At 38.3% G+C, this 23,565-nt stretch overlaps 4 protein-coding genes across 6 annotated transcripts; 1 reads left to right on the forward strand and 3 right to left on the reverse strand.

Moving 5' to 3' along the window:
• Nucleotides 1–5,043: 5,043 nt before the first annotated feature.
• On the reverse strand, nt 5,044–12,019 carry LOC110841973. The gene is made up of 2 exons (XM_022087678.2): nt 11,273–12,019; nt 5,044–6,602 (listed from the first exon to the last, which is right to left on the reverse strand). Exons 1-2 carry the CDS (start codon nt 11,865–11,867, stop codon nt 5,650–5,652), a joined length of 1,548 nt encoding a protein of 515 aa, XP_021943370.1. The 5' UTR covers nt 11,868–12,019; the 3' UTR covers nt 5,044–5,649.
• Nucleotides 12,020–12,173: 154 nt separating this feature from the next.
• On the reverse strand, nt 12,174–14,198 carry LOC110860623 (lanC-like protein 3 homolog). Its single transcript, XM_022109697.2, has 6 exons — nt 14,068–14,198; nt 13,572–13,999; nt 13,243–13,492; nt 13,062–13,170; nt 12,650–12,988; nt 12,174–12,581 (listed from the first exon to the last, which is right to left on the reverse strand). The coding sequence occupies exons 2-6, from the start codon at nt 13,859–13,861 to the stop codon at nt 12,313–12,315; spliced, it is 1,257 nt and encodes a 418-aa protein (XP_021965389.1). The 5' UTR covers nt 13,862–13,999; nt 14,068–14,198; the 3' UTR covers nt 12,174–12,312.
• A 12-nt stretch (nt 14,199–14,210) lies between these two features.
• Nucleotides 14,211–16,722, forward strand: LOC110854842 (palmitoyltransferase erf2). Of its 3 annotated transcripts, XM_035850451.1 has the most exons (7): nt 14,211–14,295; nt 14,374–14,475; nt 14,583–14,744; nt 14,829–15,322; nt 15,463–15,697; nt 15,853–16,072; nt 16,252–16,722. In XM_035850451.1, the coding sequence occupies exons 3-7, from the start codon at nt 14,696–14,698 to the stop codon at nt 16,310–16,312; spliced, it is 1,059 nt and encodes a 352-aa protein (XP_035706344.1). In that variant the 5' UTR covers nt 14,211–14,295; nt 14,374–14,475; nt 14,583–14,695; the 3' UTR covers nt 16,313–16,722. The 3 variants fall into 3 exon arrangements, with proteins under 3 accessions (XP_035706344.1, XP_035706346.1, XP_021958967.1); XM_035850453.1 differs by having other exon boundaries at nt 14,256–14,475; nt 15,853–16,062; XM_022103275.2 differs by having other exon boundaries at nt 14,257–14,475.
• LOC110854832 (probable serine/threonine-protein kinase DDB_G0282963) lies at nt 16,446–22,515 on the reverse strand. The gene is made up of 7 exons (XM_022103266.2): nt 19,905–22,515; nt 19,627–19,682; nt 17,822–19,532; nt 17,674–17,740; nt 17,408–17,584; nt 17,144–17,329; nt 16,446–16,999 (listed from the first exon to the last, which is right to left on the reverse strand). The coding sequence occupies exons 1-7, from the start codon at nt 20,945–20,947 to the stop codon at nt 16,871–16,873; spliced, it is 3,369 nt and encodes a 1,122-aa protein (XP_021958958.1). The 5' UTR covers nt 20,948–22,515; the 3' UTR covers nt 16,446–16,870.
• Between the last annotated feature and the right edge of the window lie 1,050 nt (nt 22,516–23,565).

Genomic DNA, 23,565 nt, shown 5'->3' on the forward strand with positions numbered 1-23,565 from the left:
AAAATCTGTACTCGAACGATAAAAAGTCCTTCTAGGAAAGAGCAACAAGATTGGCTGACCTATTTGTACCGTTAACTTTTTTAGGAGATTATTGAAAACGATGCAAGCTTGTTCAAAGTTTGATCAAATGAAAGCTAAGCAACTCCTAGAGCAGAGAAGATTCCAGTCCAGCACAGGTTTTATACCAAAGAGTTTATATGTACGAATGATATGTAAGAGTGCAATGCTGTTGTCCTTTCTGTCCTCCAAATTTGGTTAGTTTTGGTTTTCCTCTCGTTGTATCTTCTTCACCGAGAGCAAAGGAATGACAGGCAAAGAATGGAATGGAACAAAAACAAAGTTTTCTTCATTGTTCGCCCTTCCGTGTTATTTCATGGAGCGAAGTCATAGATTTCAACTTTTCCACTGCCGACGGAAAAGTCTTTTTGCTTTTGCGTTGCCTTGTTTCTCGTCCATACATGTCTCCCGTTTGCTAAGAAAATCAAAAGGAATGAAGATGAAGCCAATTGTTCCATGTTTTCAGAGCTTAATCAATTCTCAAGTCAAATCTATATATACTTTCGTCATGATGATGACAGGACAAGTTTGAGCAGAGAGAAACATGCCAGCCGAAACAGAAATTGAGGTGGAAGAAGAAACCAACTTGCCAAGCCAAATCTTTTACGTAAACTTTAAACTTGAGCAGGTAAAATGACGGAAGCAAAGTTTGGAAAGTTTCGTATGTACAAGAGCAAGTTACGGCGTTATAGGATCAAGTTATAAATATATGTAGCTTTCGGTTAGGTATATGTAGCATCCTGCAGAACTCTGTTATTGTTCAATGAACAATGAAACCAAACTAATTCTTCTTCTACCAAACAATAGGTAAGAAGCAGACAAACTGTCAACGCTGCTGTCCTGCTGCTGGAAAAGAATTGTTTCTCGAATGGCAAAACTTTGTTACTTGTCTTTGGCTGATGGTTAGAAATTTTCTCTTTCATGTTGAATTGTTTGCATGAATCACCAATTGACACAATTACAATCTACGAGTTTTTTTTAGATACTTTCACCAACATTTTTTGACGAAAAAATCGTTACAAGTTATACATATGTATGTACATATCTAGATGCGTGGCATACGATACAATAAAATACTGGACATTCCATTTTGTATTGTAAGCGTGCATACTCCTCAACGCCATCAATATGTCAAATCGCAATAATTTTTTTTTCTGTGCGTATAGGAAATATTGGAGCATAATGTGCGGGACTATATGTATGTACATACTTTATACGAGTGCCTGGAGAACTCTTTTGGAGATGAAAGACGAAGAGGGAGAGATAAAAAGCAGATGAAGGATTTCAGCAATTACGAGTTCTCTGCTATACCTCCGGTCGAAGAGGAATGATAAAAGACCTTTCGGGTCAAAGAGTACCCCGGAGGCTGACAAGTCTACCAATAGAAAGAAATGATTGGGATGTGACTTTCGGTGTTGGTAAACAGTCGGTTCTGCAATTGGTGCAGCGCAGCAACAATGACAATGAAGCTAAAAAACCAGATACACAAAAAAAATGTGTTTTTCCTACTTTTCCATAAATTCTCAGAGTTGAAGTCAATGTTTCGTGAAATTACGTTACCGTTCCCACAAAAAGGTATTTCTTTTGTTGTTTATTAGCTTCTTCGGTGAATTGATTCCTTGATGCTCAAGGAATGCTTTCATCGTTTACCTCAAACGATGCAATGTCGGGTAAAGAATGATACACAATCTCGAGATTTCTATTGTGTTGTGTGGCACAAAAAAATGTGACACGCCTACTACTGCACATTTACGCTACATTTTACATCTTCCATTGCAGATATAATTGCTCTGTGAATTTTGTGATGGAAGAAAATAAATAATTTCTCACTGCACATATACATGCCCATTAAGGTACATTTACGTCTATAAATGGGTATGAACCCTTAAGAGTATGATGTAATAGATATTCTTAGATTTTATATTACAAGGAGTTTCGCAGAAAAAAACTTATATTTCTTGCACCTTTGGGTAAACTTAATTCTATTTCTGTTGTTTTCAGGTGCTTTCATGTAGCTTCTAATGTTAAATTAAATAGCAATCAAATTGTCATTTTAACATCAAAACAACCTACACGTGCACTAATTTAGAAAATAACTAATTGTGGTGTGACAACTTGTGACAGGTTGTAAACGATTTAATTTAGGTTATTTTAGTGGTGAATTTTGTAGAAATTGCTAATCCGTTCCTAAAAACAAGTCCAAAAACTATGTCATTTTTGTGAATTTACGTCGTTTCCCAAAGTCCAACTTTTGTAATAAGGTGACACCAAGGGAAGTTTTCTCAGTAATGTTGGTAATTAGTGTGATTCGGATAATCCACCACAGCCAGACAGGTTTCAATTCAATTAGTGCCTGTAATAAGTATAAACCGAGCCAAATAGGGTTTTGGTTTACCCTCTTACCTGAAAGTAGTCATATATCCCTTAATTCCTATAGTTTTAACTTTCTATTTATAGTCGTCTTGCAAAATGTCAAAAAGGATGGCAAAGCTTTTAATGATGTGCTTTGGGATGAGACAGCAAGGAATCACAACATCCGTGAGAATAAACCTGTCAACAGCATGACATTTGTTTCATCATCATCCGTAAGACAATTTTTAGGTGATAACCGAATGAATGAATAAGTGGTAATGACTTTGATGTACCGACGCGTATAGTTTCTAGTTCGTAGTTACACAGGTCTCTGACTCATTTCCATTTTCAGAAGCAAATAAATACATACTTATCTATCTGTTTGATGGCATGTTGAATTCTGCTATAATCATTTTTATTCCACAAAAGTAATGGATACTTTGCCCTAAACTTTCGTCAAGTTCACATCACGCTGTGGCTGAGCAGCAGTGATGATAAAATGTGATGATATTGCATGTATGAGTTTCATCATTGTGAACATTTTGGCGATAAATTACGCCTTAGTTTTCCACCATCCTCGGTCGGTAACACCCGTCCAGGCAGTTCAGATGGTACAGGGCTATGCACATATATCATACTATAGTAGTTAGTTAGTTATTTTATCATCGGAAAACCAGACGACCACGAAGATGATCCAATTTTTATAATTACTATTAAATGTCTGAATGGGAGCATAAAGTAAAACGACGTGACCCACTTGATGACTTGTAAAATTTCCTCAGAATGTATGGCGCAGTCATTTTCATCTATTTTTACTCCTGACTCAGTCCAGAAGAATAAAGTGTAATGTTTGGTGTATTTAATGGGTTGGTTTATTGGCTACTTATCTGTAAACTTATCAAAGAAATGTGGTTCTCTTTGAAAGTGGAGAAATAAAAATAAAACGCATCTGTCGTAAACAGGCATGTCATATCCTGGAGTAGTTATCGTGAAATATTTCCTAAAATAGTTGTGTGTTTGGCATTCGCGATTCTTTGTATGGTTGTGACTTAGTGCCTACTGCCTCCATATACATACAGCAGCTCATTAATTATGTAAACATGGTATACAACGATGTGCCGCCCAATCGTTGTATACTAAGTGCCCTATTATTGGATTCATTGCATTTCATCTCATCAATTTAGTTTTAATTTCTAATATTTCCTTGCGGCCCCAGTATCGTATGTATGTATGTATGTACATACACATTATTTCCAGTCGAGCCCAAAGCACTTTGATTGTATTATCCGGTCTGGAGGAGCATATATTGTGAATGTTAACACACTCGCAACTCGGCCCTGCATGACCACGTGTAAACTTTTGGGTCTAAGTTCTTTAGCTTTGTAAGGTTGTTTGGGACAGGTGAAAGCAAGTCATTAGCAGGGCAATTACGAGTGGATGGGAACTGTAATGAAACGAGAGAAGCTTGTATTTTTTAACTACATTGTATAATAGGAGCCAAGTGCAGTTGTGCAATTACAGAGTTTAAATTAAACGAGCATTATCTCATTACTACTTTTGTTTCCTAGAAAGTTTTATAGGAAAGAACTTGATTCCGTCGTCGTGAGGTTGTTCCCGGACCAACTGAACCCACTCGCATTCGGGCATATTGCACCGTTTCACTGGAAACCAGGAAAGTGTGTAATCGCCTGACTCATAAATTGGCAGAATGTCCAAGCTCAGCTTCAGTAGTGCCATTTCCCACGCGAAAGAGAACGAAATGCTGTTCCCGATCTGCATCCCATTCTATCAGTTTCTTTCCATTTCGTGTTCTAACCATTTACTTGGCAGGGAGCAGTTTACGCTTTGTATGTTTTTCCTAGAACCATAGTTTACGTACATGTACATATATTCTTTTACCTCTTATTATGAATAACAAAGAGGGAGTAGCAAGGAATGGTATTACTTTGCCTAAACTTAATACATAAATATATGCAAACCAGACCACAAGCTCAGTATTCTTGGAATTTTGAATGGAACGTAATTCCTCTTGAAAGCTTTTATCGTGCAGCTTATTTCCGACGATATTGCACGAGACACACTGCAAATTCCTCTCTCCAACAACGTAATAATAATATGTATGCATAAATATGTATGAGTAATACGCGAGTTCAGAGTTCTTCATCCATATTGACAACATGTTTTACGCGAAATACTGAAATGCTGTGGTAAGAAATGAGATGTAGAATTCGAATCAACCATTCCATTGTTATTGCAAGAAACTCGATGTCAAGACGCATTATGAAGCTCTTTCATCAGTTTTCCCGTGTGTTCGACATTCATTGATTTCCTCAATATTTCCAAACAATTTCCTTTAGCCGAGCTGCCTAGGAAAGGGAAACGATGAGGAGCAAAAATATTATATTGGGTGGAGAGTTGGACGTAATCGTGCAAAGAAGTTTTCTCTCTCCATCCTTTGTAATCTTCAATTTATTTCCCATCTCAAGTCTTCAGAAGAATCGTCTCTTCCATTTAAACTTATCACCTGTCAGCGCTTGCTACGCACACATAACGTCTTTTCCTATGAACGTCTCTGTTGAGGAATATCTACCTAGAGAATTTTGGGTTTAAATGCCAAAGTCATTCGAGAATGGATTGCGATAAAATTATATGACACAATGACATCATGCCATTCATCACGATTTAATTGAAATATATCCGGGAGGAAAATTATAAAAATTACAACATGGTCAGCATCTCAAGTTAGCAGTGACGCGAGTATATATTGCAAAATGGATCACCAAGATCCTCAATTATATCCACATGTACATATGTATACTGTAGCTAAATATTATTAATCTCACAGATAGTGAGGTTCACCCAAAATAACCATAAATAAATAAATGTGTCAGCCATAAAAGTTAAAACTTGATTAATTAATAAAGTACAAAATCGAGTATCCTTATAAAGTACATAAATACATATTTAGATAAACTATGGATTGCTTTTTACAGTTCAGGTACGGATGTGCGCAAATGCCCATGTAGGTATATTTACCGGACAAAATAATTAAAATTAATAAACTATGATATTTATGAATAAATTAATTTAAGAAAGAACATAAAATATCTAAACTGACTGACGGTACATCTATGTTTTCATTCAGAGTCCATACATACTCGTACATATGTGCATCCTGGTATTGTGAGCAGTGCAATGTAAAACTGAGACGGGGAAAGTCTTTCGGTTGTTCACTAGGGCTTAGGCTGGTGCGTTCGTCGGGATTACATTTTTGGCAACCATTTCATCGCACATCTCAAAGAGTCTTTTCCTCATGTTGTCATTCCTTGACCCAGCGTTGAAAACGAGATCTGCTCTGCCGTCTTTGAAAAACTGGGTTCGTTCAGCCTTTGTCATTTGGCTCATGGATTTATCAATGTCCATGTCAACCGGACGAAGAAGAACTATCGGCAATAAAATCACCGCCGCCAGAAATCCATACATGTAGAATTTTTCATATTCCTCCGTCAATTTCTCGAAAGTCCAACCTCGCACTCCTTCCGATTGTTCCAAAATGACGTGAGGAAAACGACCCAAGACATCCTGGAACTCGGCGTAATAAGTCCTGAGCACTTCCATGGTGTGCTTCTCTCTGAAATCTCGTGTGGTGTTCATATGAAGCACGTATTGCAAATCTGTGACAGGTGATGCATACCGAGTCAATTGGAAATCAATGAATCTTAAACCTGGCTCTTGCAGCAGAAGGCTCTGAATTTGACTTTCTCCTCCACCGTTCACTGACATGCCATTCTCTACGTTTTTTTCTTCCGGTTTAAAGTTGGACCCGTCGTGATGATGATAATCATGATGATTGCTACTTTTCCCATTGTTCTCTCTGCATGATGGTTTTTGCGACGTAGATTTCTCCAGAAAAATATTGCTCGAGCGAGGATCACCGTGACAAAGGCAGGAAAAAGACGTCCGTCCCGGTTTCACCAAGTCGCAAAGACGATTCCATATATTTTCATCATCGTCAATTCTTTTCAAATATGGCAACAAATCTGGCCGGAAGTTTGCTGTCAGTTTTAGGAAGCCCAAGAAAGAGTTATAGGTCAGAGGCTTTAGGGCAGGCTCCACTCCAGCCGAGAATAGGAGTTCCGTTGTACATATTTCGTACTTGGATGGGAGCGTGCAGCCTTGTTTGCCTTCCAGAACTGAAATTTACAAGAGCAAATTTATACTTGACTACCGATGCATACAGTGTCGGACAGATGTCTACGTCCACATAGTCGCGTCAATTTCATTTTCAAATTGTCACTGAACTACTGAACCAATTTTCATCATTGATATATCAAATTCTCACAAATTTAACGTAATTTCATAAAACATATGAGTTATTTCTGAAAATTCTGGGAAAACTGAGAATCATAGTGCAGAGCGAGAGAGGATGAAATTTGAGCGGACAAAAGTCTACGTCCACTTCACTTTAATTGTCAACAACAAAAATCTCTCCAATTTATAAAATCAGGTAACTTAATAAATCTATCAATAACATATGCCGCATTAATTTTTAAATAATTTTCTTCCAGAAAAATATGATGGCGTCGACACGCAAGGAAATTCCTATCGCTATTCGAGATCTTGTCATTCAGGACTGGAAGGGTGGACAAAAAGGGGGCTGTCGCAGAGACAAATATGGACCAAGTATAAATTAGCAAGGACAACCATCCAGACAATCATTAAGAACTTTAAAGCTAATGGTTCAGTCCAAAACAAGGTCAGAAGTGGTCGAAAACCCATTTTGGCTCACCGAGAAGTACGCCACGTGCTCAACAAAGTCAACGTTACACCCTCACTTAGTGCTCCAAAGCTATCTACCGAGATCAAGGAGATGTTCGGCAAACAGGTTAGTCCTATGACCATCCAAAGAACACTGAATAAGGGAAATTTGAAATCCCACAGAGCAGTCCGGAAGCCTCTTATTGTACCGAGGAATGCAACCAAACGAGTGAAGTTTGCCAGAGACCACATTTCCAAGCCACAAACATTCTGGGACATATTTTATGGACTGACGAGTCAAAGTTCAATGTCTTTGGGTCAGATGGGCGTCGTAGAGTGTGGAGATATCCAAAAGAAGCTTTGAATCCAAAAAATCTCAACCCCACAGTTAAGCACGGCGGCGGGTCGGTAATGGTGTGGGGATGCATGGCTTCAAGTGGGGCAGGAAAAATGGAATTTATTGACGGAATTATGGACCAATACAAGTACCAGGGAATACTTGACCGTAATATCCAGGAATCTGTTCGAAAACTTGGACTTGGACGACGATTTGCCTTCCAACAAGACAACGATCCGAAACACTGCCACGTCCACCATGGAATACTTCAAGAAAAAAAAATTCCGAAGCTAGAATGGCCTCCCCAATCTCCAGACTTGAATCCCATTGAGCATCTGTGCGACCACATTGAAAGAGAAATAAGAAAACAATCTTTTTCAGGAATTCCGGGCCTTAAATCCAGAATTCGTGAAGTTTGGGAAACCATTTCTGAAGATGTGACCAAGAATTTGGTAAACTCAATGACTCGGCGCCTTGAAGCCGTCCTTAAAGCGAACGGAGGCCCAACCAAATATTAAAAATTAATTGTTATAACATTCCTTATAAATTACAGTTTTTTTTGTATGTTTTCTCTGACTGGACGTTGACTTTTGTCCATCCAATTGTTTTCATTTTGAATTAAAATACATCTCTGGCCTAAAATAAATTTTTTAGCGGAAAACTAATAATGTGCTATGAAATTACGTTAAATTTGTGAGAATTTGATATATCAATGATGAAAATTGGTTCAGTAGTTCAGTGACAATTTGAAAATGAAATTGACGCGACTATGTGGACGTAGACATCTGTCCGACACTGTACGTACTAGCCAACAAGCTCCCAATAATAAATGCATGGGAAACTCGGGCAATCTCATATTTTCAAGTTTGCGAGAAACGCTTTTTGTGTCATGTCCTCAGGAAATCTCAAATTAAACTTCCGCCGATGGTTAATGGTGAAAAGAGGGTTCCGCAGAAGTGAATATAATATTTTTTTGTGTGTGGAGGGGTTTACATGGAAGAAAATTGGAATACATAAACTTTCTCCCACACCGAAAAAAATTGTTCCACAGAAGAGTTGACTCCATCTTTAACTGTCTCCTAATAAATACTCTCCTCTGTCTCCTCTCACTGTGTACCACCTATTTATGTATAATCATATATACATAACATTGGTGGACCGTCGAGTACTTTCTTTCGCTCCTCCCACTCACAATGGATTTTAAAATTTTCAAAATTCTTCGCAAGACATATCACCTACCAAATTTGCTACGACTGCGACGACTAAGCAGCTTGACCACCGCCCCTTAGAGCTTGTCATTTTGCTTCCGATAGGGAAACTTCCCAAATCTCTCTTCTCAAAACCTTGCGTAAACTGTGTGATTTTCCTGTGAAACTTTTTTTTGTGAATTTTCGTCATCTGGTCTGTAAATTGGATTATCCTCCCGGATGCTATCAGGTCTGTAAATTGGTTCTAAACCACTCTGAAAATCTTCCCCCATTCTTAAAATTTCCAAATCTCCAGTCCAAAATTTACATTTCATAATTCGAGCAAATATGCAAAATTTAAAATTCCGTTATTTGTTTTAAACACGTCAAAAAAAATATATGCAAAATTGTCCTTCAAAATTGTTAAAAAATCGTAAAAATATTGTAAAAAAATTCCGTTTAAATTCTGAAAAATTGTCATCAAAATTCGTTCAAAATTTGTCAAAATTTCTGCATATTATATGAAAAAACAGCCATTTTTATTCATTTCGTCTGGAAAAGTGTCAATTCTTTATCAAATTTTGTTGCAAAAATGTAATCTGATTCACCTTGTCTCAAAATTCTGCTGAACTTTTATGCTCGATCTGCGTTGTCACCACTTTCCCAGGCTGAGAATGAAATATAACGCCTTGAGATTAATGTTTGTAATGAGCAACGTCTACATATTATTTGCGTGTTCAAGTATGGAAATCCACATTGTACATAGTTCCCCTTTTTTAACGAGTCACGGTTATGGGTCACCCACACAAAACCCTGCGTCTTCGAGTTGTCCGGTTATGGGTCACCCCCACAAAACCCTCACAAGTCTGCGTATTCCTCCGATGTCCCGATGGACCACATACCAAGACCACAACAATTTATTTCTCTTTGTTCATCGTTTTGTCCTAATCTGCAAGTTTTATATGAGTCAACCACCACCACGCCTGAGACGATACAATTCTACCACCGATTGCGAGCCATACCATCTTCTCAAGTTCCAGCCCTGCATAACTACTGCGTCATTCGATATGTGTATTAAATTGTTCAGTGTTATTCATGCAAAATCTTTGTTCATGTTTGTTTTCCGGAGTCATTTCATATTTCATTTTTCCATGAATTTTACCTATGTCTCCAACCCTCAAAATTTCTAATTCAAATTGTGACTACTGAAATTTTTAGTTTGCAAACCTACACACTCTTTCCGACTATTTTTCAGGAGAAAAATTTTTTCGTGAGAGGGTAGTGTTAGGTATATGTATGCCTACGTAGATATGTATATGTAATTAGTTATGAATCTGTACATCACTCCAGCTTTAACTCTCTACTAATAAATACTCTCCTCTGTCTCTTCTCACTGTGTACCACTTATTTATGTATAATCATATATACATAACATATGTAAATATATTCAGTAATTTGGCTGAGACTTTTACGTAAAGAAAGGGACGATGTGTTTAATACATAAAATGATAACCTCAAAAAATACGTTCATTTCCAATCTCGCAATTTATTAAATCTACGCACAGATGAAATAGTAATATGGTTCATTACATGGGGTACGTACGTATTATGGGCACAGGAAGGGTGCGGGTATTACTATTATATATCATCTATTCATACGTACTTACAAATATCATTACTGCATCTTTTGTGCATACGTAACATGACCAGCTACATGTATACAAGAGAGAAAGTAAAAAATGCTCCGGTTTAGATGAAGCAATATAGAATTTTGACGTCTCAAAAGTTTTTATTACACAAAGAATGAAGTAGTATAACAAATTTTAGTTGGCAAATGGCACAAAACTTTTTATTACGGAAGGGAATGCACACCCATTTCTTTTATCGGTGTTATTGCCACATTGTTCAAGTTTTAACGAGATGGAGGAAAGAAAGATATTGCATGCGGCATGAGTAATGAACATAAATTCAGAGAAAGAAACGCCTGCTACCTACCTTCTTGGTCTAGCATTTTAATAAAAAGTTTGAATTATGTATAAGGTTTGCAATAATATAATTTTAATCCTGACTGGATCATCAATTTCAAACATTATGTGATGTCATTCATTAAATTGTATATTTTCCCACGAAGAATTTTCATCAAACAGTGTTTGATTCATTTACATATTGTACTTACATTATGTAAGGTACATACGTAATGCTATTTTTAAAGAGAAAAGTAGATACATATTATTGCTAATTCAAGCCCCAAAAATGTTTCGGTTGGATGAAGTAATAAGCATCATTATTATTACGTCTGCTTACATAGTTTGCCAAATAATGGCAGAAAGTTAGCAACTGTACCGTCTTTATATATTTAGACATGGACATCTCATTCATTTCCGTAGACGTGTCCATTGTGACTTAATATTTTTGGTTCTTATCCTTAGGAGTACCGCATTCATAATTCAAAGTGCCCATTTACACTAATTGAATAATTTATTAGTGGTAATCCTTTCATTAAAAATATGCCAGGGTTGTCAAAGGAAGGGAACAATACGAAATAAAGGGTGGCATTACAAGGAGAGCTCTATAATCTCACCTAACGAGAGGGCATGCAGTCGGGCCAGACTCTTCATAATGAGGTTGCATTCTTGAAGCGAAATCCCTTCGCCGTGGTCCAGCGGGTTGGTGAAGCCTATGGATAAGTCATCCATGATGAGACAAAAATATTCCTCCTCCCCTTCACTGTAACAATGGTGCATTTTGGGACACAATGGGCTCACTTCTCCCAGTTCTTGGGCCAAGTTCTCCAGAAAATCGTAGCAAATTTTCTCCTTTGTGAACAAGATGCTCCAGTAATACTTTTCCAAATTGTCCCGGTTCCCATCATCCTCCAAAATTGTGGATTTGCAGATCAAGTTGAATTGATGCTCCTCTGAACACTTTCTTATTTTCGTATTTTCTCCTACGCCGTCAACTTCTGCTCCATTGAAGGATTCACTGCCAACGGTAAATACTTTAGTAGTCAATTGGACTTTGTGTATGGAACTCAAAAAATTGTCCAATTCTTTGCATCCAGCTTGCACCTGGAAATTTGTAATGTTGTACAAACGTCCACGATATTTCGAATCCAAATACTCTGTCAGACTAGATAAAAGTTTGGATATTGAGAGAGCATTTATTTTGCAGCCCATTTTGAAGAGGCAAAGACTGCAATATGACTAAGATTCACAGATGGAAGCAAAATGTTTAAATAATCAAAACATTTAATAAAACAACGAGTAAATTGGATAACTCGTAATGTGAGTATTAGTAGTGCGATACATATAAACCGGCTTTACTGTAGGTAGTCAAAGTACCGTTCATTTTCTGGTACATACGGATTGGTAGTTTCATGAGTCGTTCGTGCATAATGGGTGTATGACGTGGATAGACAACAATAGTTCACTGAAATGCATACAGGAGATGCTTAAAGGAGTTACAATCTCTTCGAGTCAATGTCATCTTTGTAGAAAATATTTATTATGATTTGCATTTACTACTTGCATACACATTTACTTGAAGTTTATGAGACGCGGAACATAAATTTATTACAGTTCAAGTTTTCATTCGCAAAATAATGACCTCTTGTATATACTTTTATCCATTATAACTATTATGCACATTGAAAAAGGGAAACTCTGCGTTTACAGGTTGCAATAAGTCCAGCACGAAGCATGCCGTCCCAGCTATTCCTTCATATAGGCTAAAGGCGCAATCCGGAGTTCTTGCCTCTTTTAAGAATTGTGATGACTTTAAAAACTGTGCAAACTTGGCAGCTCGATACAAATGTTTTGGATCTCGTTGTTCGAGTAGATTATAAATTAACAGAAAAACATAGCCGCTGCCAGCAACACCATGACATATCCCTGAAAACCGCGTAAAATTTTAGCCGCAATATTTTATGCAAGAAAATGTAAGGAGAACAATTAATTACCAGGTCCTTTTCGAAGTAGTCCACGATTCCAAACCAAGTCTCCACATCTTATGCACGCATCCAAATATTTTTTGTCCTTGTAGTGCAAGTAAGCTTTCGCCAATAAATATACAACACCTGGCGCTCCATGACACCAGTGAACAAGCATGTCGGCGTCCCCCCGTTTTTTTCTAGGACCAATTTCATCCATTGCGCATGGAAAATTCCCCGATGAATCTTGAAGGGTCAAGTAGAAGTCTAATGTAGCTTTAACCACAGTTTCAGCATCAGAGTTTTCATTCAGAAATTGTGGATATGATAAAAGGATCTGTAAAATAGAGCATAATCCATGAGCAGCTCCTACAAACATGGATAATTAATTTAAGTTACTAGACGTGAATGATTATTTGGCCAAAAAATGTGTCATACATACCCAAATATTCCGTATCGTAGTAAGAGTACATTAATGGACATGGGCTTTTATGCTGATTAGAATAGTTTCTCCCACTCTCAATAATCAAATTGAAGATTTCTAGAAGATCCTAATGAAATGTATTATACAAAATATCAAAATATGTGCGTCTTTAAACAATCACATGTATAAAGATTTCTACCTTCTGTGGAATCGGCATATACCCCAATTTCTGTTGCAACCATAACGCTCCACATAGATAACCTGCCCTCCCAACGAACAGTTCATCCCCTCCATGTTTACCAAAGTTGGGCTGTTTGCACACCTCTCCAGCTTCAATGTAATTCTTAATATTCTCTTCAGTGATGTCTTCATGACCAGATTCTTTCCCCAGCACCACACCCACTGCGAAAAATCCTGCTTTCCCCAAAAGAAAAGCGCAGGCGTCGTTCCTAATAACACAAATGGCTTTAAAAAACCTTATAAACCATAATGCTATAGAGTAATTGGTATTGCATAATGTCGTAATACCGTTGAGGATTGCTTGTCAGGTAGTACTTCGCCTGGGTTTGATACGCATTCAATGCGAGCGAGTGGTACTTTTTCCGTTCTTCTGGTGAAAGTAGGTGTGCGACGTGGAGAAATGCGTATGCCACCCCCACCGCACCCACATACAAGCCTCCGTCCCCGTCGCGCGTGCCCTTTGCAAATGCCGAGTCCAGATACTCCAAACCCTGCACCTTTAGAGCTGCCTTATCCAGTTTAAATTCATCGTCTTCAAATGGGTTATCAAACCAGCGAGAATGATGATGACGGCTCATTGTAAGATTCTCCAGAAAATTGTTCAAATTTTCATTTCTGTTTGAGCTAAAGTAGCGTGTGAGATGCTTGCAAAATCCTGGTCCTAATTTATGTGACGAGTAGTAATGGACCCCGGTCGGTAACAACAATGTCCAACACTAAATTAATAAAACATTTCATGCAGAATCAGTTAAAAACATGCTATAAATAACTTCTTATTATCTACCTTGAGAGCCGTTTTGTAATAAATTGTCGTCCTGTTGCAAAAATTTAGCAAATATTCCAAATATTACACGCTGAATACTCCATTGTCAGAGCAACGCAGTGAGTTTTTGTTTTTGTTGTTGTGGGGAAGTTGACACACGGACTTTCACCCGCTTCATCCGGCGAAGTGCTGAAAGTTGTGCTGAGCGAATAGTGTTTGCTCACTTTCTCCTCATCTTTTGTGTTCCGGGTGAAACTTCCGATTCAAAATTTGATCCATTTTCCTAAAGTTAGCAATAATTTTCAGATAAGTGATATTGTAACATAGGAGTCCAGTGTCTATCTGAGTGGGATTCGTGGATATTTGATATTGGGTATCAAGAAGTGAAAGCAGACTGGATTAAAAATCCCAGCAGGAATACTTAAGAGAGTAATTAAACATTCATAAATTTATTGATCGGAAAATCGGAATTCTATTGATTTACGGATTTGACGTCGTATTTCAACATTTCTAAGCAGAATTACTTCTCATTTTAGGTCTGTTGGATTGGAATTTGGAATCGAGCAGTTTGATCAAGTTTGTCAGGGAGTCGCTAAAATAAATGCTGCTATAATTTAAAGGTGATCAGAGTTTGGTCGTCAGCCCCACCATGTTTCACCTTACCAGGTTTCGTAACCCCATTCCACACTTTGTCAAAGGTAATTGATTATGATTTTCACATCAATCAACACTATTGTGTATTGTTTCATGGTGAAAATTTGAATATGAAAAAATACTTACAGTTTGGAGAACGAGACCTGCTGAAGCTGCGTCATTTTCATTGATTATATTTTTGGCAGTCCTCGTCTACTATTATGGGACGTTTATTATTCTCCCAGAGATCTTGGAAGGGCATCATCTTATAATCAAGATTGCCTTAAACTTTCTCCTTCCCAACTGGATTTTCTTTGCCGTGCTTTCCAATATGATCTTAATTCAAGTACGAGACTCGTCAATAAGGAACAAATTCCTGGCTCAACCAGTGTTGAAACCTCCTCCACCTTCCGTAGCAACTATTAACGGAGATGCTGGAGATACCGCACAAGCCTACGACAAGGACCATGAACTAAAAGAGCGGACAAAATACATCGGACAACATTTTGTGGCAACACCTTTTCAGGACGATCAAATATGGCACATTTGCGCAGCTTGCGAAATTTTTGTTCCTCCGAGAACTTGGCACTGTCATTCTTGCAATACTTGCATTTTGCGAAGAGATCATCATTGCATCATAACCGTGAGTGAATTATTATTTGTCTATTGATCTATTGATTTCGTTATCTATTGTATTTAATACTAAAGTTATAAATAATCCAAGCATATTAATTTCTTATTACATTGGTAACGCCAACTTAGCATATACATTCTGACTTTCAGATGGGCTGCATCGGCGAAGAAAATCATTGTAATTTCATCGGAATGCTATTTTATGTAGCTCTTGGAACCTCACTCGCAAGCACTTTCTCGCTCATATATCACGTTTACTTTGTTGAGGTCGTCTGGTGGATGTTCCTGCTCAAATGCTTCGTTCCTTACTTCACAATTTTTTATGATCCCAGCGCTCTGAATATATTATCCGGAATTACACTTGTTGGCCAATGGCCGGCATGGGGTAAGTTAATTAACCTGCACCTTTAGAGCTGCCTTATCCAATTTAAAGCCATTGATGGGTTATTAAACTAGCGAGAACGATATTTTCTCCGGCAGGCTAAATCAGATCAGACAGTTTGTTGATTTGGTTGTTTTGTTTTGGTTTGTTTTATTTAGGCATGTTTTCATACTACCTGTATCTTGCACTTCGAGGACAAACGTCTGCGGATTTTTCAAGAGGAATTCGCCGAGCGCCAGCAGGTTCAAAGACTTTCAGCTTCCAAAATATGAAAATGTTGCTTGGACCAAATCCACTTCTCCGGATATTGTGGCCTTATCATCAAGTGATTATCCAGTCAATCGATGAGCAACATGACCAAACAGATCGTAAAGGATTGTAATTTTGCATTCAATTATTATATATAATACTATCCATATTCCGCACATGACGCATCCATTATATTCTCTAATGCTCAAATTCTAATCAACCCCTATCGCACATGATTGAATTGGTATCTACTATAATTTCTTTCCGTTTATATATATACCTATATATTTATGGTTTTATCTTTTTAGTTTACGGGAAAATGCTGGATGTCTGAGATCGACGAAAAAATCAGTTGTGCATAATTTGTAAACGAACTTACCTACATACTTTGTAATAATAATAGACAGTAATAGTACAGCATATTGAACAATGAATAGTCAAAATGTAAACCATATGATGTCAGTATTGCCAACGTAAAACAATATATTAAGAACCAATGCAATTTTGTAAACGGTATGTCATACATATTTATTTAATAAAATAGTCATTTTTTATACGACGATTTTTATCTTATGTGATAAAACTTTAATAAATTATGATAATAGTTTATAATTTGGTTAAGTTTTGGAGTAACAAATAGTAATTTATATGTATAGATGGCATAATTTAAGCGTTTCGTCTTTGTTAACATATAACATTTATGTATATTATATAAGGTAACAATTAAGCCCTTCTCCGACCTCTAAAATTTGTGACCATACTTAAATATACAAAAATCGCAAAATTAAATACCCTACATATCGCTAAAATTTGTCAATGACTGATTGAATACAATATTATGGCTGATGATTTATGCATTTTATAGAAGACCATACTCTATCCGATCCACTATACTTACACTGGGTATTTTTTTCTTATGATCATCTTTTACATGTAAACAGTTTCGTCTGACGCCGAGTTATTATTCTTCTGGTGAAATAACTGTCGCAGCAACATTGCTTTTTCGTTTTCTAGTTGTGTGACCCGATGACTGTAGTCGCTAACTTCTTGGGTTAGCTGCAAAAATAAAGGTTACATTATTGTTTTGGAATTGAACGACGGGAAAGGTGAAATCGGAACCGGAAAGTGTAAAAGACGTTTTTTACTAAGTTTAATAAGTTTAACGAGAATATGAAAATCTGAATTCAATCGATATATTACCTGACGATTTTGATCCTTGAGCCTTGTAATTGTCCTCAGGCTGAGATGAGATGGAATTTGTAAATTCATGTGGAGAGGATCATATTGAGAGTTGCCGTCCATTAGTGAAGTCAGCAGCGAGTTGACCTCAGTTATACGGCAACCTAGGAGGTTCAATCTCTCTTCGTGAGACTCACTCCAGTAATCCTGTTCATTTTTTTGTATTCAAATATCAATTCATTAAGCTGTCTATGAATATGACTACCGACTAGTTAGTGCACTTACGGAGGTGGGTGCCCCTTTTCCGAGCAGCGTTATTTTATCGTTCGAAGTCTCCAATTGTTTCATGTACCATTCACTTGCTTTTTCCAAAAATTGGATGCCTTGTTGGAGCACGTCTCTTTCTTGCTCTAGCTGCTTCAAGCGTTTCAGGGTAGAAAAGTCAATGCCTGACTGGACGGTCTTTAATAAAATAAAATATTTGTTATTATTCAACCCCAGATTGCTTTCTCTCTCTCACTTCTATCAATAAATTAATATGTATCTCTTACATGTCGCCGAGAAGTCTCCTTTCGCTTGAGATTAGATTTTGTTGGTTGTCTCAATTTGACATCGTCGCTATAATATCGAATTAAATGAATTACACATAAATAATAGTGTAATGCACAATGAGGGAGTCAGTATTGTATGTGATCTTACATGGTTGTGCTACCATTCGACATTTTTGTCACTCCATTGAGCAGAATGGTTGCAGTCGGAACGCTTTGGCTCGTTTCAATCGTATTTACCGTATTGACAGAACTGTTTGTTCCAATACTTGTAGAACTAAGAGACGGTTTGACCGGTTTCTTATCTGACAATCCTTTCTGCCAACTATTTAAAACGTTCCTAATTTCTGGTTTTGCAGACAAGTTTCCACTGGTGCTGCTTGCACTGACACTTATCGTGGTGGCACTGCTGCTTTGTCCACTTCCAAAACTGCTCCCACTCAGTGGTGGATCTTGGTTAAGGCCGCTGATTAATGTGGTGGAAATTGTGACAGGTCCACTCATGGTGTTTCTTGGAGGTTTCGGTGGGGGTGGTGGAAGATTGTCGCCTTGCGGCTCCTTTTCATGCTGCCTGTTGTTATCATCCGCTTTATTGGTGGATGAAGTGGTGGTGGGATGTTTCAAGGTGTTAGTCGTGGCAGACAGAGGAGAAGGAATAGATGAACCGTACTGGTGACCTCCGGCTAAAAGTTTGGATAAAGAATGATTCTTCAGCGTGCTTGGTCGAGGATAATTTTCTACCGGAGAGGGATCCATACTGCTCGAACTTTCATCAAAATTGACACTTTGCTGAGGTTTGAGTTTGTTAAGTTGCAGTTGTGGCATGCTAAGTGTCCTTTGTCGTGATTTGACAAAATTCGACTTTTCTTCCGCTCTACTAATATGGTTGCTATTATTAGTATTAGCATTGTTGTTAACCACACGATCACGTTCTTGACTCTTAGCTCGTTCTCTAATTTTTTGTTTCGTTAGTTGATGATGATGAGACTCGTGAGCAAGCCTTGTCTGCGGTTCGTCATCGTTATCCAAAATTGGAGCGGAAGGTGGACGCTCTTTTTGAACGGAAGATGAATTAGACTCGTCATTATGAACTTGGAGGTCATCTAAACTGCTGTTCTTTGATGAAAAGCGATTCAAGAAACCAGAAGTGGTTTTATTTCCCTTCATTGTTCCACCCCCAATGGTTGAATATGAGGAGGTCGGCATGGGCATTCCACTGGAAGTCCCGTTTCCCGTTGGCTTCGGATTCGGTGGGGGCTGTGGGTGCACCAAAGCGATCGTCGTATTCTGTTCCGAGTTGTTAGTTGGGAATCGTTTTGTACCGCTGATCAATGTCCCACCGTTGTTACCATTATGATGACTATGATGATGATGGGTCAGAACATGGGAACCTTTATTGTTATTGTTATTTACCATTGGAATAGTGTTTGCGCGATTTGTTGGAGAAAGTGCTATTCCGGAACTGGGCATGGGAAGTCGCGATGAGGAAAAGTTGGGTATTTTAGAAAGTCTAGAGATTGTATTACTTTGGCCTGGGGCAGCCCCGGATAAAGTCGATTTGTTAAGTGGGGCATTACTATTGCTATTATTAATTGGATTTCCACTAAACACTAACTGCTGCTGCTGTTGATGTAGTTGAGCAGGAGGTGGAGGGGGTGGTTGCCCAACTTGATTGTTGTGAATTGGCTTGGACACATTGGTCATATTTCTTACTTGTTCTTGAAAATAGTGTTGGGACTGAGGATGATTAGCTTGAACTTTTTCAGATTGCATTATTGGCACATGTTCATCAAATGGATCACCATTATTCGTGAGAAGAGCGAGTCGCAAGCCTGAGCAAAATCGATCAAATGTGAGCATCCCTGCAAAAAAATCAGAGATTGTTTATTTTAATGTGACAAGTGACAATTCATAAATGATAAGACTCTATGGAGTCCAAAGTAGTAGCATGCTTACCATCTCCCGGAGTTACTTTCCTAAGATATTCTAAAACCCCCATTTTTATGAGAGGTCTGTAAATAAAGAGAAAAGACAATATCAAAAGTTTAGTCATTTCGATGATGCTTTCTCCAAGTCTCTGTTTGAGGAAATTTTTGGATATTTGTTTGGTGAGGGAATAGAAATAAAAATACCCAACTTGGTTGGGTACGGCTGGTAATCTCGCGTTGAAATTGTTAAATAAAGCTGTTTCTTTACTACTAATTAATATTGGAAAATAATAATTAATTACTTACTCAGCACCAGTCGCTTTCCCATTGGGACCACCATTGTTGGAATCGCTTTCCCATCTTGTCTCAATATCACTCAGTCTGATTTTCCCTTGCTTCGAATCGTCCAAGATGTCAAATAATGTCCTCATTGAGTCGACCAGTGGGGGTGGGAGTCCGTCCGTAGCGTTGGACGGTGGGGGGATGACATTGTTGTTATTGTGTAGGTGATTGTTTTGCTGGAAATTAAGCTGCGGCTGTTGTTTGTGGTGGTGAACCCCCCTTTGCTGAGGATGAACATGCATCTTTTGAATTGTCTGTTGTGTTTGCATTTGTTGTTGTTGCTGATGATGATGATGTTGAACTTGTTCATGGTTGTAAGACGATGATTGCATGTTATTATTATTGTTATTATTACTGCTATGAACTTGTCCCATAGCGTCGGATCTCTCACCTCCGCTAATGCCATGATGTCCGTTCATTATAATTGCACCGTTCGCTAAATTAGTCGTGTTTCCGTAAAAGGTAGTGCCGTGGCTGGCACTATTATTACTCGCATACAATGTTGTATTCCCATAATGAGATTGATGATTGTGATTTTGATGTTGAGAAGAGGAGTACGATTTGGTGAGGGTTCGTTGGTGGATCTGTTGTTGGTGACTTTGATGAATTGATTGTTGTTGTTGATAAGTCGTGTAGTGGTGATCCATTCGAGATACAGTGCCCCCATTATTAGCATTATTAGCATTGTTATTAGCATTCGGGTTTCCAGGAGGAATGTTGGAGTAGAAGTGATTATGGTGTTGCTGTTGTTGTTGGGACATGATGTGGGACATTTGTTGCTGTTGCTGTTGGGGGGCTAAGGCAGGTTGGGACAATTGTTTTCCTGGAGGATGACCATTCATGTGACCATTGCTGTGGCTGTACGTGGCAGGGGTGGGGATGAAGGAGTTGACGCGTCCAGTGCTGGGCGACACGACGGCCTGATTCGGAGGATTGGAAGTAGTGCGACGCTCCAATTTACCTGAAACGTCCTTTTTATTCCCCGTTTTTGAAAATATTGATTTCATGATGATGACGAGTAATTGATATTTGGTGTGCTAATTAATCTGAATTACTTTGAGATTTTTCATGAACTTCTGTGTCAGATCACGATTCCATACATAACTATGTTATTTCTAAGTAAGTTTACTGTAAATGAGGAATCAATAAATATTGAAAGCACCGTTTTTTAAGTAACACGACACGACAGACAGACTTGTTATCCGTTATCACTACTTTTTTAATGCACAATGTTTGTTAATTGTCGTTGCATCCTTTATCTCCACCTGATAAGCTAGATCCTAAAAGGTTTTCCTCCGAGTGCATCGTCATTCTGCTTTTTTCGCATAGTACATTTCGTTTAGATTGTTTAAATCAATGGTGGCTTTATGGTCCCTTTGTTTGAGGCATTTATTACTAGTGCATTCCATTCCTTTTTAACAATAATGAGCCAGAAGAAATGTCTCAATAATGGACAAAAGTGTCGCTGGCTTTACACTTGTTGTTCCCCTTCCTTGAGCACAACAACTTGCACTTGTTCATTCACAGGAACCTATTGTAGCACATGGAGCCTTCAACCGTTAAAAGTTTTAGAGGGATTTTATTTTCACCCCTTCTTCACTTTCAGCAGCACTTTGGTTGAAATGCATACGCGTTCATTTTTTCAGAATCAGAAATTCTAATAACGTATGAATTTCATTTTCTTTATTGATTTAGAAGGCTCCAACTTATCCTTAGATTGCCATCTCGACTTTCCACTGCACTTCATGCTGCTTGAGAAACGCACATTTCTCAATGTGACCACCAATCCTGTAACGCACTGCTGATGACACCCAAAGCCGCAAAAGTATGGCAAAGAAGCGTAGCAAACCGATTCAAATCAGTGTGGTCAACTTGTGTATCCGACGCGTGAAAGGCTTGCGAGGAGTCGATCGGTGCAGGACCTGCCACCGTATGCCATGCCTCGCGAGCTGCATATCTCATGCGACGACGACGACGAAGAAGAGGAGGACAAGAGGTTGATGAATATTAGAAAACCACAATTCCTATGGGCAAGTAGGTAGGTAGGTAGGCAGTCGTGGGTCCGTGTAAAAAATATTCTACCTCAGGGAACCTAGGTTAAAAAGAAGCGAGAATGGAAGGAGGGCTTACTTATTGGATACTTACATACGGGAAGATTTTTTTTTGCTTTTGTAGGTTCTTCTTAGAAGAACTCGTCTTGCATCCATCCATTGTATTCGGATGAGGATGGTGGTTGGTGGGTAATGTCATATTGTATCGTCGTACATATAGCAAAGGTTTCAGCTCTTTGCATGCACATAACAATATCATCAACAACACAGGCCTGTTATAGTTGTCAGTTATTGGTTTGGCCAACCGAAACCAAGCCAAGAAGAGCTAAGTGCCATGCAACGAAAAGCTATATGAATGTATGTGTATAATCCACCACCTTATCACGCATACAAAACTAGGTTTGGTTTTAAGAGCTAAGATGTTGCATAGTTATTGTGCAGACCAACAAGCAGGTGAGTCCCCTGGTTTTAGTTAACGAGACCGTTTTCGTATATAACATCTTGATTCCTCTCTCCCGAAAGAGATTCAGGTAACAATGGCTCAAACCCAAGTGGTCCCCGTTCCTCTGCGGATAGAAACAACAGGATTTATCTGTATGTACGAGACGCTCGCATCCTGGAACCTAGATGAGAATACAGCCAAGCATTATATTTATTCTGCTGCTTGATGTTCTTACTTGAGTTTTAAGGATTATTAATCAAGAGTGGGCACATAACCAACGCCAAAAAAATGATGATCTCAAGAGTTGAGGTGAGACGTCGTTGGTTGGCCTAGTATTTTATTCCTTGTTTCATGAGTGGCATCTCCTCTCTTCTTAAATATGTGTATCTAAAAGCCCAATATCCAACTGGTGAATCTGGTCGCACTACGCCAATAATATATTTGTCTGTACAATTTGCACGTTTATTTGTTTAAGCTAAATTTATTGCATACATGCGTCCCGCTTTGATCATCAAATTAACTCCTGTACATATTATGAATTGCTCATTTTTGGGTCCTGAATGCACAATGATTACGATTGAATATTGCTATGCGATGAATGCATTTAGTGTTGCTGAGTTGGTTGGGCTTATTTTACGAATTGTGAGTGCAGCAGGGATAAATATTGACGAAAGACATTGTAGTCTGAAAAAAGCAAGCAATTGACTCTGGTTGTTGTGGGACAGCGGCAGATAATACTTGTTGATTGGGACTGGGACTTTGGGATGCACACACAGATCTACAATGATGCCAGAGGGCAATAAACATGCATATCGGTTTGGGAATAAGCATGCACATACATAAGTTTGGCTGAGGTAAGTTTAAGACTGCGGTTGGTTGATGGTTGGGATTGAGATGACCCAGTTCGATGACCTTATGCGAGTAACGGTCAAGACTGATTGAACACCTCGATCCTACCCCCTCACGTGTTAAATTACTTGGCTCACCCCGCAGTTAAAGATGAGTTTTAACCAGCAATTTAAGTTTGAAACTCTCTTATTACCAATGCCTCCCTGCCTGAGAAGAAAAGTTGCGAGTAATAAATTCAGGATTTCGCATAATCAAGTAGTAAGCAAGCGGGAGCTTTTTAAGT

This window comes from Folsomia candida, unplaced genomic scaffold, assembly GCF_002217175.1.
Source record: "Folsomia candida strain VU population unplaced genomic scaffold, ASM221717v1 Fcan01_Sc001, whole genome shotgun sequence".
In the NCBI taxonomy this organism is placed as follows: Eukaryota; Metazoa; Arthropoda; class Collembola; order Entomobryomorpha; family Isotomidae; genus Folsomia; species Folsomia candida.